The following is a 12,175-nucleotide window of genomic DNA, read 5'->3' as shown; positions in this document are numbered from 1 at the left end:
ATGGCCAGAACCAAGCAGACAGCGCGCAAGTCCACCGGAGGGAAAGCTCCCCGCAAGCAGCTGGCGACCAAAGCTGCCCGCAAGAGCGCTCCAGCCACGGGCGGAGTGAAGAAGCCTCACCGCTACCGGCCCGGCACTGTGGCTCTGCGGGAGATCCGCCGCTACCAGAAATCCACCGAGCTGCTGATCCGCAAGCTGCCCTTCCAGCGCCTGGTGCGGGAGATCGCTCAGGACTTCAAGACCGACCTGCGCTTCCAGAGCTCGGCTGTCATGGCCCTGCAGGAGGCCAGTGAGGCTTACCTGGTGGGGCTCTTTGAGGACACCAACCTGTGCGCCATCCACGCTAAGCGAGTCACCATTATGCCTAAAGACATCCAGCTGGCCCGCCGCATCCGCGGGGAACGCGCTTAGAAACCCACCTCAACCCCCAATCCAACAAAGGCTCTTTTAAGAGCCACCAAGTCTGTCAGGAAAAGAGCTACAGCATAGATTATACATCGGTGGCACAGCGTGCTTTCTTTCATTTAATTCCTTTCACCTAGTGATGTCACCTCTGTGTGGTACGTTATTAGTTGTGTGGCAGTATGTTATTTAAACTGATCTGAGTTTAATTCAACTCGGTGATTCCTTGTACAAGCATCAAGTCCCTCACAGTAACCGGCCCTCAGATAAAGTGGTAGCTTCTCAATCCAGCTCATATTGGCGAGGAATTCTCACAAATACGCCACCAGTCGGATGGCGATTTGGTCGCTCTTTCCAGAGAAAGTGTGTGGCTCTGAAAAGAGCATTTGGGTTATTAGATTTCAGAGTGGTCGCTTCACTTGGTCTTCGATGCCGCAGAGGCTTTTTTGGGCAACAGCACGTCCTGGAAAATAGGTAGCATCCCGCCCTGAGCGATGGTCACCTTTCCCAACAACTTGTTGAGCTCCTCATCGTTGCGCACGGCCATATGGAGGTATCTGGGGATGCTGATTTATGGTCCCGGGCCGCGTTGCCGGCCAGCTCCAGGATTTCAGCCGTCAGATACCCGAGTACAGCAGCCAGTAGACCGGGGCCCCAGCAGCCACACGCAGTTGCCCTTTCTCAGGATTCTATGAACACGGCCCCACGGAGGAGCGAGATTGGGTTTGGTCCGAGCTTTCCCGCCGGTCTTTCCTCTTCCAGACATTGTGACAATCTCACAAAGGCTTTGACAGAGAATGCGACACATTCAGGGCGAATGCCGCCCAGATTCACTTATCTTGTAGCCTGGGGAGGGATGGCGGTGCACACATTGCTGATTGGCTATGGGGAAAACCTCATCACACCTTCTCCACAATGCCCAATCAGATATCTGTTTAAAGCACCAATCGGGGAAGGCCACGGTGCTGAGGGCGAAAAGTAAGGGCGCCAAATTCTCAGATTCCAACCGATTCATTTTAAATAAGCGCCAACTTTTTAAAAAAGTCGAATAGGAATTATAAAAAATGTGAGACGTAATTCAGATATCAGTTCAAGATTGGAATGCATTCAATTTCTCTTCCTAATCTAAAAATTCCCTTTATCGGTCAGTTCCTGCTTTTGTGCGGGATTTCTCTAACTGACAAGAAGCGGGAATTCTGAATGGAAAACAGAAAATCAGAGGGCGGAAAGTCAGGAGCCACATTTTCAAATCCTAACCGCTGGTTTTTCACATTTAAAATCCCGCCAATGTGTAAAGCAAGAAATAAATAAAATAATCAACCAGCTTTAATGTGGGATTTTAACATTCTCTCTTCCTCTAGTTCATGATTGTGTGTCTGTTTAACGAGGACAGGGCAATAATAGAAAAGTTAACGCCAAATGTGAAAATGTATCAAACGCCGATATATGTCAGGAAGAAGGAAATGCTTTCACCCTGAAATTCTATGAATAGTTAACACGGCCAACTGAATGTTTAGAAATTAGCGTCCATTATTTTACTGGATCCTAGTTTATCACAAGTCTCAGATTCGCCTTTACAAACCGGGATCCATTTGGGTTTAGAATCCATAGATTCCTAGAATCCATAGAGCAGAAGGAGGCCATTCGGCCCATCGAGTCTGCACCGACCACAATCACACCCAGGCCTGATCCTTGAAACCCCATGTATTTGCCCCTAGTGTCAGGGGGATTAGCTAGGGTAATGTAGCATGGCCAATCCATGTTTAGTCTCGGTCTTTTTTGAAACCCGCTTTCCTGGCGGCGGGGGGGGGGGGTCTCATTTCTTTGGACTTATAAATTGGACTATTATAAAACAATATTCTAGTACCGTCTCCCGTGTTGTGACCCCCTGACCGCCCTACAGGGCGCTCAGGTTAACAGACTCATAACCAAACATGCGAGTACTCTCTACTATTCAGAACTTTCTGATTGAAGGGCTAATGAAAAATACAATCTGAATTAAATAACTTCTAATATTATAATAGCATAGCTTTCTCACAGAAGTTGTGGGTGGCTCTTAAAAGAGCCGTTTTGTTGTATTTTTTCAGTGCCGTTGGACAGTTTTACTTGGAGCTGGTGTATTTGGTCACCGCCTTTGTCCCCTCCGACACGGCGTGCTTGGCCAGTTCCCCGGGCAGCAGCAGGCGCACGGCGGTCTGGATCTCCCGGGAGCTGATGGTGCTGCGCTTGTTGTAATGGGCCAGGCGGGATGCCTCACCCGCGATGCGCTCGAAGATATCACTAACAAACGAGTTCATGATGCTCATGGCTTTGGAGGAGATGCCGGTGTCGGGGTGAACCTGCTTCATCACTTTGTAGATGTAGATGCCATAACTCTCCTTTCTAGACCTCCTCTTCCTCTTACCGCTTTTCATTACCGGCTTCTTCTGCGCCTTTTTGGCGCCCTTCTTGGCAGTTTGGAGTTTCTTTTCTTCAGGCATAATGTATGCAGACTACAGACACAGAATAACTGAAATTCAGTCAGTACTCCTCTTTTTATAGCCTAACCCAGACAACTATGCAAATGAAGGATAGGCGAAAGACGTGTTCACCATTGGCTTAACCATTGATGCGCCGTTTTCTGCTTATTTAATTAGTTAGTTCAGATAACCAATCACAGTTATTGCTCCTCACATCCGTAAATTCTCTCCGCTGTCACATTCTCCACTTCCGTTGCCGTTTTCTTATTCAAACAATTCCCTGACTCGTTCACTCTCCCTGGCTGCTGACCTAAAAAGAGGGCACCAGCGCACTCTCTCTGCCGGTTAAACTGGTGTTTGCATGTTCTCCCCGTGTCTGCGTTGATTTATTCCGGGTGCTCCGGTTTTCTCCCACATTCCACAGATGTGAAGGTTAAATTGATTGATCATGCTAAATTGCTTCTTCGTGTCCCAACAAATATAGGTTAGGTATTAGCGGGGTAAATACTTACGGAGATAGAGGTCTGGATAAGATGATCTTCCAGATAGTAACTGCTACACGATGGGCCGAATGGCCTGCTTCTATACTGACGAAGAATCATACAATCCCTGAAGTGCAGAAGGAGATCATTCGGCCCATCGAGCCTGCACCGACAACAATCCCACCCAGGCCCTAACCCTAAAACCCCACATATTTACCCTGCTGGTCGCCCTGACAGTAAGGGACAATTTAGCACGGCAAAACAACCTAACCTGCACATCATTGAACTGCGGGTGGAAACTGGAGCACCCGGGGGAAACCTACGCTGCCACGGGCAGAACATGTAAACTATGCACAGACAGTGACCTGAGGTCGGAATTGAACCCGGCTCCGTGGTGTTGTGGGGCAGTAATGCTAACCATTATGCCACCATGCCACCCTTAAGAGCATCCCACCTAAGACCCTCCCTCCACCTCATCCCGCAACCCCACACATTTACCATGGGAAATCCACCAAACCTACACATACTTGGACAATACGAGGTAATTTAATATGGTGAATCCACCTAACCTGCGCACCTTTGGAGTGTTGGGGAGAATCCAGATCACCGAGAGGAAACCCACATGGACACGGGGGGAACGTGCAAACCGTACACGCACAGTCTCCCGAGGCTAGAATTGAAGTCAGGTTCCTGGAGTTGAGGCAGCGTTGCTGACCATTCTGCAGCCCTCCACCGCCAACCTCCTCCCCCCCCCCCCCCCCACCCCCCGCGCTGAGATTATATGATGAAACTACGGCTCATGTGAACATTGTTGTGAATGTTTTGGGGTTATAAAGTTTGATGAGCAGCAGCTACAAGTCCCCCACCTGACACAGATATCAGAACAATGACAGAAACCTCTCTGAAAACGGAACTCTGCCATCATTCTGTTCTTCGTGTATATATAAAGTTTATTTATCATTGTCACAAGTAGGCACTGCAATGAATTTACCTGGAAAATCCCCTCCTCACCACATTCGGACACCTGTTCGTGTACACTGAGGTAGAGTTTAGTATAACCAATACAGCGAACCAGCATGTCTTTTTTATTCTGTATTAGACACTTTATGTTTCATTTTTACCATTGATGCTATTCCATAATCCTTCTGACATGTAGAGTTCATTATTAAGTCTGTTTTTTCCATGGGTTTCCTCCAGATGTTCTGCATTCCTCCCATATTCCAAATATGTGCAGCTTAGGTGGATTGACCATGATAAGTTGATCCGTAGTGTGCAAAGATGGGCAAATTAGATGGGTTGGCCATGCTAGAAAAACCCTTAGTGTTCAAAGACGTGTGTGTTAAGTGGATTGGCCATGCTAAATTGTCTCTTAGTGTCAAAAGGTTGGCAAGTTAGGTAAATTAACAATAGTAAATGCATGGGGATAGTGTAGAGGGAAGAATCAGCATGGGATGCTCAGAGGGTCAGTGCAGGCTCTTCCTGCACTATAGAGATTCTATGGTTCTATATCTGGGTATTTTGGAATGAATATATTGGTTGCTGCAAATCGTGTTTTTTTTTGCTCTGTTCCTATCAGTGCATGAAAGATGTGGGTTCTTCTCAGTAGCTGCCAGACTTTGTTAATTGTGGCAGTGTGTGTCAATTTGATTCTGTTAACATGTATGCAAGTATGTTATTTCAGTTTTGTTTCTAACAGTTTCTGATGAAGGAAATTATCATGGTTCCAATACTTATCACTTTCTGGTTCATTGATTGTTGTTCCACTCAGTATCTGTGGGTTTCAGGTATGTGAGAGTGGAATTTCACTTGTGTTTTTGTGTTTTACCTACGAATTATTGATATTTCTCAGATTGTGAGGTTTCTAATCTGTACTGGGGAGATTTTTATTTTTATTTTTATTACAGAGTATGGATTATGTCTGTATCTGTACATATTTGGTATTCAATGTGTCTTTGCCTATAAGTTTGTACCTGGCCTCATTGTGATGAGAAACTGATCCTTTCTTTTGTTAATCATATTCAGATGTCTCAATGGGGATTTTAACCTGTACCACTTAGAATCAATCCACGGGCGCGGTTGACGCCTTCCGCGACCGCTGGGCGCCGCAGGGGCTGGGGTGTATTATCGACCCCGATAATCACCTTTTGGTTTGACGTTTCAAGTTTCCTTTCGACTTTGTTTTTGGTTCGGGCTGTTCCCCCCTTCCTTTTGGGGAGCCGCCCCTTTTACTTTGTCCCTAAGTTAATTTGAGTTCGTTTACTTGGTTGGTGTCGAAAGAAATACCACTTAGAATCAAAAAAGGAACAAAGAACAAAAAAAAACAGCGGAGGAACAGGCCCTTCGGCCCTCCAAGCCTGCACCAACATGCTTCTTTTTATACTTTTCCAATTCAATCAAATCAAGTCCAATTCAGAGTCTCAACAAGTTGAGACATTTCCGATCCAGGCTGGCAAGACAGGGCAAGCGACCATTTACCCTGTCCTGGGCCTGATCTACATGAGCCAAGCTGATTGGAGGAGGGAAAGCAATACCTCCTCCAAGACTTGAGCTCACTTGCACCTTAGCCAAAAGGCCGAGATACCGCTTTTAAAAATTGCTTCATATGAAACATATGAAGCTTCAATGTAACCTAATGACCTCAACCAAGTGCAGCATCCAATCCATACTACACTTGATCTTAGCCAAAAGGCCGAGAAGCGATCACCAACATGCTGCCTGACTTAATTAAAACCCCCTACCTTTCCGGGGACCATATTCCTCTATTCCCATCCTATTCATGTATTTGTCAAGACGCCCCTTCAAAGTCGCTATCGTATCTGTTTCCACTACCTCCCACAGCAACGAGTTCCAGGCACCCATACCCTTTGTGTAAAAAATCTGCTTCATACATCTCCTTTAAACCTTGTCCTTCGCACCTTAAAGCTGTGCCCCCATGTAATTGACTCTTCCACCCTGGGAAAAAGCTTCTGACTATCCACTCTGTCCATGCCTTTCATAATTTTGTAGACTTCTATCAGGTCACCCGTCAACCTCTGTCGTTCCAGTGAGAACAAACCAAGTTTCTCCAACCTCTCCTCATAGCTGATGTCCTCCATACCAGGCAATATCCAGGTAAATATTTTTTGTACCCTCTCCAAAGCCTCCACGTCCTTCTGGTAGTGTGGCGACCAGAATTAAACACTATATTCCAAATGCGGCCTAACTAAGGTTCTATAAAGCTGCAACATAACTTGCCAATTTTTAAACTCAATACCCCGGCCGATGAAGGCAAGCATGCCGTATGCCTTCTTGACTACCTTCTCCACCTGCATTGCCACTTTCAGTGACCTGTGTACCTGTACACCTAGTTCCCTTTGCCTATCAATACTCTTAAGGGTTCTGCCATTTACTGTGTATTTCCTATTTGTATTAGACCTTCCAAAATCCATTACTTCACATTTGTCCGGATTAAATTCCATCTGCCACCTCTCAGCCCAAGTCTCCAACTGATCTATATCCTGCTGTACCCTCTGATGGTCCTCATCACTATCTGCAAATCCACCAACCTTTGTGTCATCTGCAAACTTACTAATCAATCCAGTTACATTTTCCTCCAAATCATTTATGTATATTACAAACAGCAAAGGTCCCAGCACTGATCCCTGAGGAACGCCACTTGTCACCACCCTCCATTCAGAAATGCACCCTTCCACTGCTACTCTCTATCTTTTCTAACCGAGCCAGTTTTGTATCCACGTAGCCAGCTCACCTCTGATCCCATACGGCTTCACCTTCTGCACCAGTCTGCCATGAGGGCAAAGCTTTGACAAAGGGTCATTGAGACTCAAAACGTCAGCTCTTTTCTCTCCTTACAGATGCTGCCAGACCTGCTGAGATTTTCTAGCATTTTCTCTTTTGGTTTCAGATTCTAGCATCCACAGTAATATGCTTTTATCAAGCGTTGATATATCTTACTTCGAGGCTGGTAAATGTAGCATTATTGTCAGCCTGTGAGTGTCTTATCTGTTATTTTAAAATTATACGCTGCACGTCAGTTTCTAATGATTGAATCCAGATTTGCCTCAGTGCCTGTCAGTTACAACCATGTAAATGATTGTTTTACTTCATATATGGCAGTTTCTGGTACGGATGAAAAAACATTTATCTATACATTTTATATTCTGGTAAGTTTATATGGGTTCTTTCTGAACCTGTCACAATCTGATATATGTGTTACTGTCTATCTCACCTTTTTTTGCGTGTACTCTGTACCTGTCAAATGCTGATTTATTATTTTTGGTGTTATTCTGCACCATTTCATAACATATTATTTTTATTTTAACTCCGCACCTGTCTGCTTCTGATAATGTGAGTCTGGATTTTATTCTCTATCTGTTAGTTACTTCATTACAATTGTATCAATATTCTGTAAGAATTTTATGCTGATAATTGACTGAGGGTTTTCAAACTGCTTCTCTGTCTCTGGAGTGTGGATATGTCTATTTTTCACTATCTTTAATCTGAATTGAGAAAGGGTGATTTTTTTTCCCCCTCTCTTGCTCCTTGCATTTTCCAACTGCTGTCCCATATACTTGTTTCTCAAGAGACTAAATTCTAGAGAATACAATCCTAATTTACTCAATCTCTCATCATAGAGCACCCTTAACCCAAATACCAATTTAGTAAGCCTTTGCTAAACAGTCTCCAGTTTGAGTATTGTTAACTGTAGTAAATCTTGTTCTCTGAACTTTTTATGGGATTCCCGGTTTTAGACTTTATCTTTCTGCAAGTGGGTGTTGCTCTTTCTTCTCTGTCACAATAATGCGTTGTTTTCTTTCTGTATCCATCAGTTTGATGTAATCTGCACGTTTTCTTTTCATTCTTGTGTAGAAATCCTTTTGTTTGACAATTGTTCTTAAGGATTGTGAAATAGAGTGTTCACTCTATGATTTCTCCTCGCTGTGTACTCTGAATGACTTGCATCACTCTGCACTCACCGTTTTTGCATATTATATGTGAATACATGGATTTTGTGCCTCTGTGTATCGCTTAGTATTTGTAAAGCATGCATGACTGGGAATCAAACTGTGTCTGGTAAAACCTGTGAGAGTTGGTTCCAGCAGAATCTGTCTTGGAACAAATGTGAAGTTAAAGTTGATTGTGATCCAGTCAAAACATTTGAGTTAGATTTCTTTAGTGTCATTCAATCTGTGGCATGTTATATGACTGTGGATTCAGCTGTCTATTCGACTTTGAAAAAAAAATCAATTACGTATGCGACTGTGGCAATACTCTGCGCTTAATTTTCTCATAATCTTAGTGAGGCAGGTTTAATGCATGGATTCTCAGTTTCTTGGACAGTCTATGAGTGTGGACATGATTCTGCATTTGTCAATCTCTCGAAGCAAATGTGAATTAACTCATCAAGATCTAGCTGACATTGTGTGTTTGATTCATTTAAAATCACTGTGTTTCTGCTGTTAGGTGTGAGTGTACCACTATCTGTGTCTGGCACATTGCATCATTTTCAGACTACATTGTATCTAATTGTAGGGTAGTTTCTGTATTCATGTAGATTTTTTATGAACAAGATTATTTTCCCGATTCTTCAGTTATAGCGAGTGTAAATGACTGTAGGATTTCTTATATAGATTTCAGTCTTGGCAGTTCTTATAACTAAAGTTTGCATTCTCAATCTGTCAGCCTCTAGTATGGTGTATACAGGTAGGAATCAATCAGTAGTTGTTTTTTCACTGGAAAGCTTTGAAAGATATTGTTCTTGTGTTTAGCTGTGGCATGGCATGGGCGGCACAATGGTTAGCACTGCTGCCTCACAGCACCAGGGACCTGGGTTCGATTTCCAGCTTGGGTCACTGGCTGTGTGGAGTTTACACGTTTCCCCCATTCTGTGTGGGTTTCCTCCGGGGGAACTGGATTCCTCCCACAGTCCAAAGATGTGCGCGTTGGGTGGATTGGCTATGCTGGGTTGCCCTTTGTTGTCAGGGGGCCTGGCTGGGTAGATGTATGGGGCTATGGGAGTGGGGCCTGGGTGGGATTGAGGTCACTGCGGACTTGGTGGGCCGAATGGCCTCCATCTGTGCAGTAGGATTCTATAAAAAAAGAATGTGAATGGCAGATTCATTTTGCAGCTCCAATTCTGTGCTTATCTATGTAAGTGTAATTTCCAATCTGCATCTGTTTTGTCATAAGGGCAGGATATTCTGTATCTGAACTTTATTTTTACCTCTGACATTGTGTTGGAAATATTTGTTTAACACATTAACATATTGATATCTGTTCATCATAGGATCTAATTTTTAATATGGATTTGATCTATGTTATAATAATAGGGTACTCTCACTTGCTGCATTTGAGTTGTGGAATAGTATTCACTTTGAAACTTTTTGAACAATAAAATGCTTCAGTCAGATCCATGGCCTCGCATTTAATTCCTGCAGTGTGTGGAGTAAAGGTCTTGTCCTCTTATCTTTCATTTGTATAGAATGGGCTGGGATTTTTAAAGTTGGACTGGTGTGTAAAACGTGATCTTGGCTGAATTATTGGGCCCTATTGCAATTTATCCAGGTTCTGTCTATAAGTTATACTCTGTCTGTTCTAGCTGAGAATAGCCATTTGATTTCTGACCACAGGACACTTAAATCTGGCGTTATTAAATTCTGTAATTGATGTCACCACCTCTCAACTGGGTTAGAGGGAAATTTGAAAAAGTCATCCAATCGTATTCTGTTTTACTTTTGGATTGAAAAGTGATCACTGACCTTCGCAATGGTGTGGGTATGAATAATTATATTCTTTGTTACATTGGGCTTGATGATCTGGCAGTATCTGTGTACTTTGTGAGTGACACTTTATCCACATTGTTTGAATTATCTTGGCATTTCAGGCGTTTAAGTTCTGTCTTTTTAAATTGACACTATTATGTATCTACCTTCAACGACTGAAGGTAAGAGCGCCCACATCCTCACATTGAGAGCCCTGACCTTGGCATTGCAGCGGGGAGTTCATCAGTTTATAATTTTAGACAGGTTATCTATTTTCCGATCATATTTTAACCTTTAGGACATGAGCATTTGCTCTTTCTCTGTCCCGTTACAGAGCAATCAGCATTATTGCCGCCTCTTTCAGAAAATTGTTTCCGATTCTCCGTGTATTTTAGTAGAAAGACACATACCAGCTGCTTGAAGAAAACGATGTTTAGAATGTGTCAAATTATATAATTATTCCTTTTAATCATGTATTGCTATTAAAATTTGTAGTTGATATATCTTTCTATTCTATTCCTTCAATCGTTCTGCGGCAAATCACCTCCCTTCAACCATTTAAAGCTTGTTTTTAATCATTCTGAGAAACCACAGAATCGCTGCTATGCAGAAATAATTATTTCATGATGTTTATGTGTGCCATTCCGTTTTCCGCCTATCAGTTAGAATTTATTCCAGCCTGTTATAGGTCTATCACGGATTGTACTTCTGCAGGGATGTACTTCTGAAGCTGTATAAGGCTCTGCTCAGGCCCCATTTAGATTATTGTGAGCAAGTTTGGGCCGCATATCTAAGGAAGGATGTGTTGGCCTTGGAAACGGTCCAGAGGAGGTTCACAAGAATGATCCCTGGAATGAAGAGCGTGTCCTATGAGGAACGGTTAATGACTCTGGGCCTGTACTCGTTGGAGTTTAGGAGGATGAGGGGGGATCTTATTAAAACTTGCTGGATACTGCGAGGTCTGGATAGAGTGAATGTGGAGAGGATGTTTCCACTAGTAGGAAAAACTAGAACCAGAGGGCACAACGTCAGACCAAAGGGACAATCCTTTTAAAATAGAGATGAGGAGGAATTTCTTCAGCCAGAGCATGGTGAATCTGTGGAACTCTTTGCTGCAGAAGGCTGTGGAGGCCAAGTCATGGAGTGTATTTAAGGCAGAAATAGATAGGTTCTTGATTAATAAGGGGATCAGGGGTTATGGAGAAAAGGCAGGAGAATGGGGATGAGAAAAATATCAGGCATGATTGAATGGTGGAGCAGATTCGATGGGCTGAATGGCCTAATTCTGCTCCTATGTCTTGTGGTCTTATGGAATGAATCTGAATTTAATCCAAGTGCGAAGTGAGCAAACATTGAGTTTTTTTGCAAGTTTTAAAATTGAGACAATTCACTTCAAAGTCGGTATTCTTTACTTTCCATTTCTTGTCCCTCAGAAATCGGCAGGCTATTTGAAATTGATAAATTATCAGTTCAAGTTCCACTAATCAGGACACTGTCTGGCCCATGGAATCTTCACCGATTCTCCGAAAGAGCATCTTACCCAGGCTTGCCCTTGTGGAACTGCTTTGCACTCAACATAATGTCGACTTCTCTTGTATCCTGCCCTTGTGGAACTGCTTTGCACTCAACATAATGTCGACTTCTCTTGTATTCTGCACTCTGATCAGTTGTAGCTTTCTCCAGACATTATATTCTTGCTTTATTGCACTATTTTCACTATCTTCTCACTTGTATTCTGTTCATGGTCCATGAGACATGGAACTGACCAGAAGCTGAGATTTATATTTACCAGTCTTCATCGATGCTACGGATTATACATTTCCAAGCAGCATGAATGCTGTGTACACTTTGGGAAAAAGAGCTTATTCAAACATAAACTCACAGCGTCCCATTTGTGATCCTTGCTCTTCTCAGCTAATCAAAAAAGTAGAAATTCAAAAAGGTCAACCTTACGAATTTGGTCAGAAACACAGCTTTCAGACCAAGAAGAAGATCCCACATTCCCCGCCACCAATACGCCACCCCACTGCCCCCGTCCTAAACATTAGAAAAAGTGAAGAACTTGTAAGTA

General features: G+C 43.4%; 2 protein-coding genes and 1 pseudogene across 2 annotated transcripts; 1 reads left to right on the top strand and 2 right to left on the bottom strand.

Moving 5' to 3' along the window:
* LOC144494191 (histone H3) lies at positions 1 to 411 on the top strand. The gene has a single exon (XM_078213794.1). It carries the CDS (start codon positions 1 to 3, stop codon positions 409 to 411), a length of 411 nt encoding a protein of 136 aa, XP_078069920.1.
* A 2,076-nt stretch (positions 412 to 2,487) lies between these two features.
* On the bottom strand, positions 2,488 to 2,912 carry LOC144494190 (histone H2B 1.1-like). Its single transcript, XM_078213793.1, has one exon. It carries the CDS (start codon positions 2,880 to 2,882, stop codon positions 2,505 to 2,507), a length of 378 nt encoding a protein of 125 aa, XP_078069919.1. The 5' UTR covers positions 2,883 to 2,912; the 3' UTR covers positions 2,488 to 2,504.
* A 2,928-nt stretch (positions 2,913 to 5,840) lies between these two features.
* On the bottom strand, positions 5,841 to 6,044 carry LOC144494492 (U2 spliceosomal RNA; annotated as a pseudogene).
* Positions 6,045 to 12,175: the final 6,131 nt, after the last annotated feature.

Source organism: Mustelus asterias, chromosome 5 (genome assembly GCF_964213995.1).
Source record: "Mustelus asterias chromosome 5, sMusAst1.hap1.1, whole genome shotgun sequence".
Lineage (NCBI taxonomy): Eukaryota > Metazoa > Chordata > Chondrichthyes > Carcharhiniformes > Triakidae > Mustelus > Mustelus asterias.
Note: the sequence above shows the minus strand (reverse complement) of the source record. Positions and strands in the feature narration are given on the sequence as shown.

What these genes read in the sequence shown, in the direction of transcription:
- LOC144494190 (XM_078213793.1), bottom strand. Translation starts at nt 2,882, where the DNA reads ATGCCTGAAGAAAAGAAACTCCAAACTGCCAAGAAGGGCGCCAAAAAG.
- LOC144494191 (XM_078213794.1), top strand. Translation starts at nt 1, where the DNA reads ATGGCCAGAACCAAGCAGACAGCGCGCAAGTCCACCGGAGGGAAAGCT.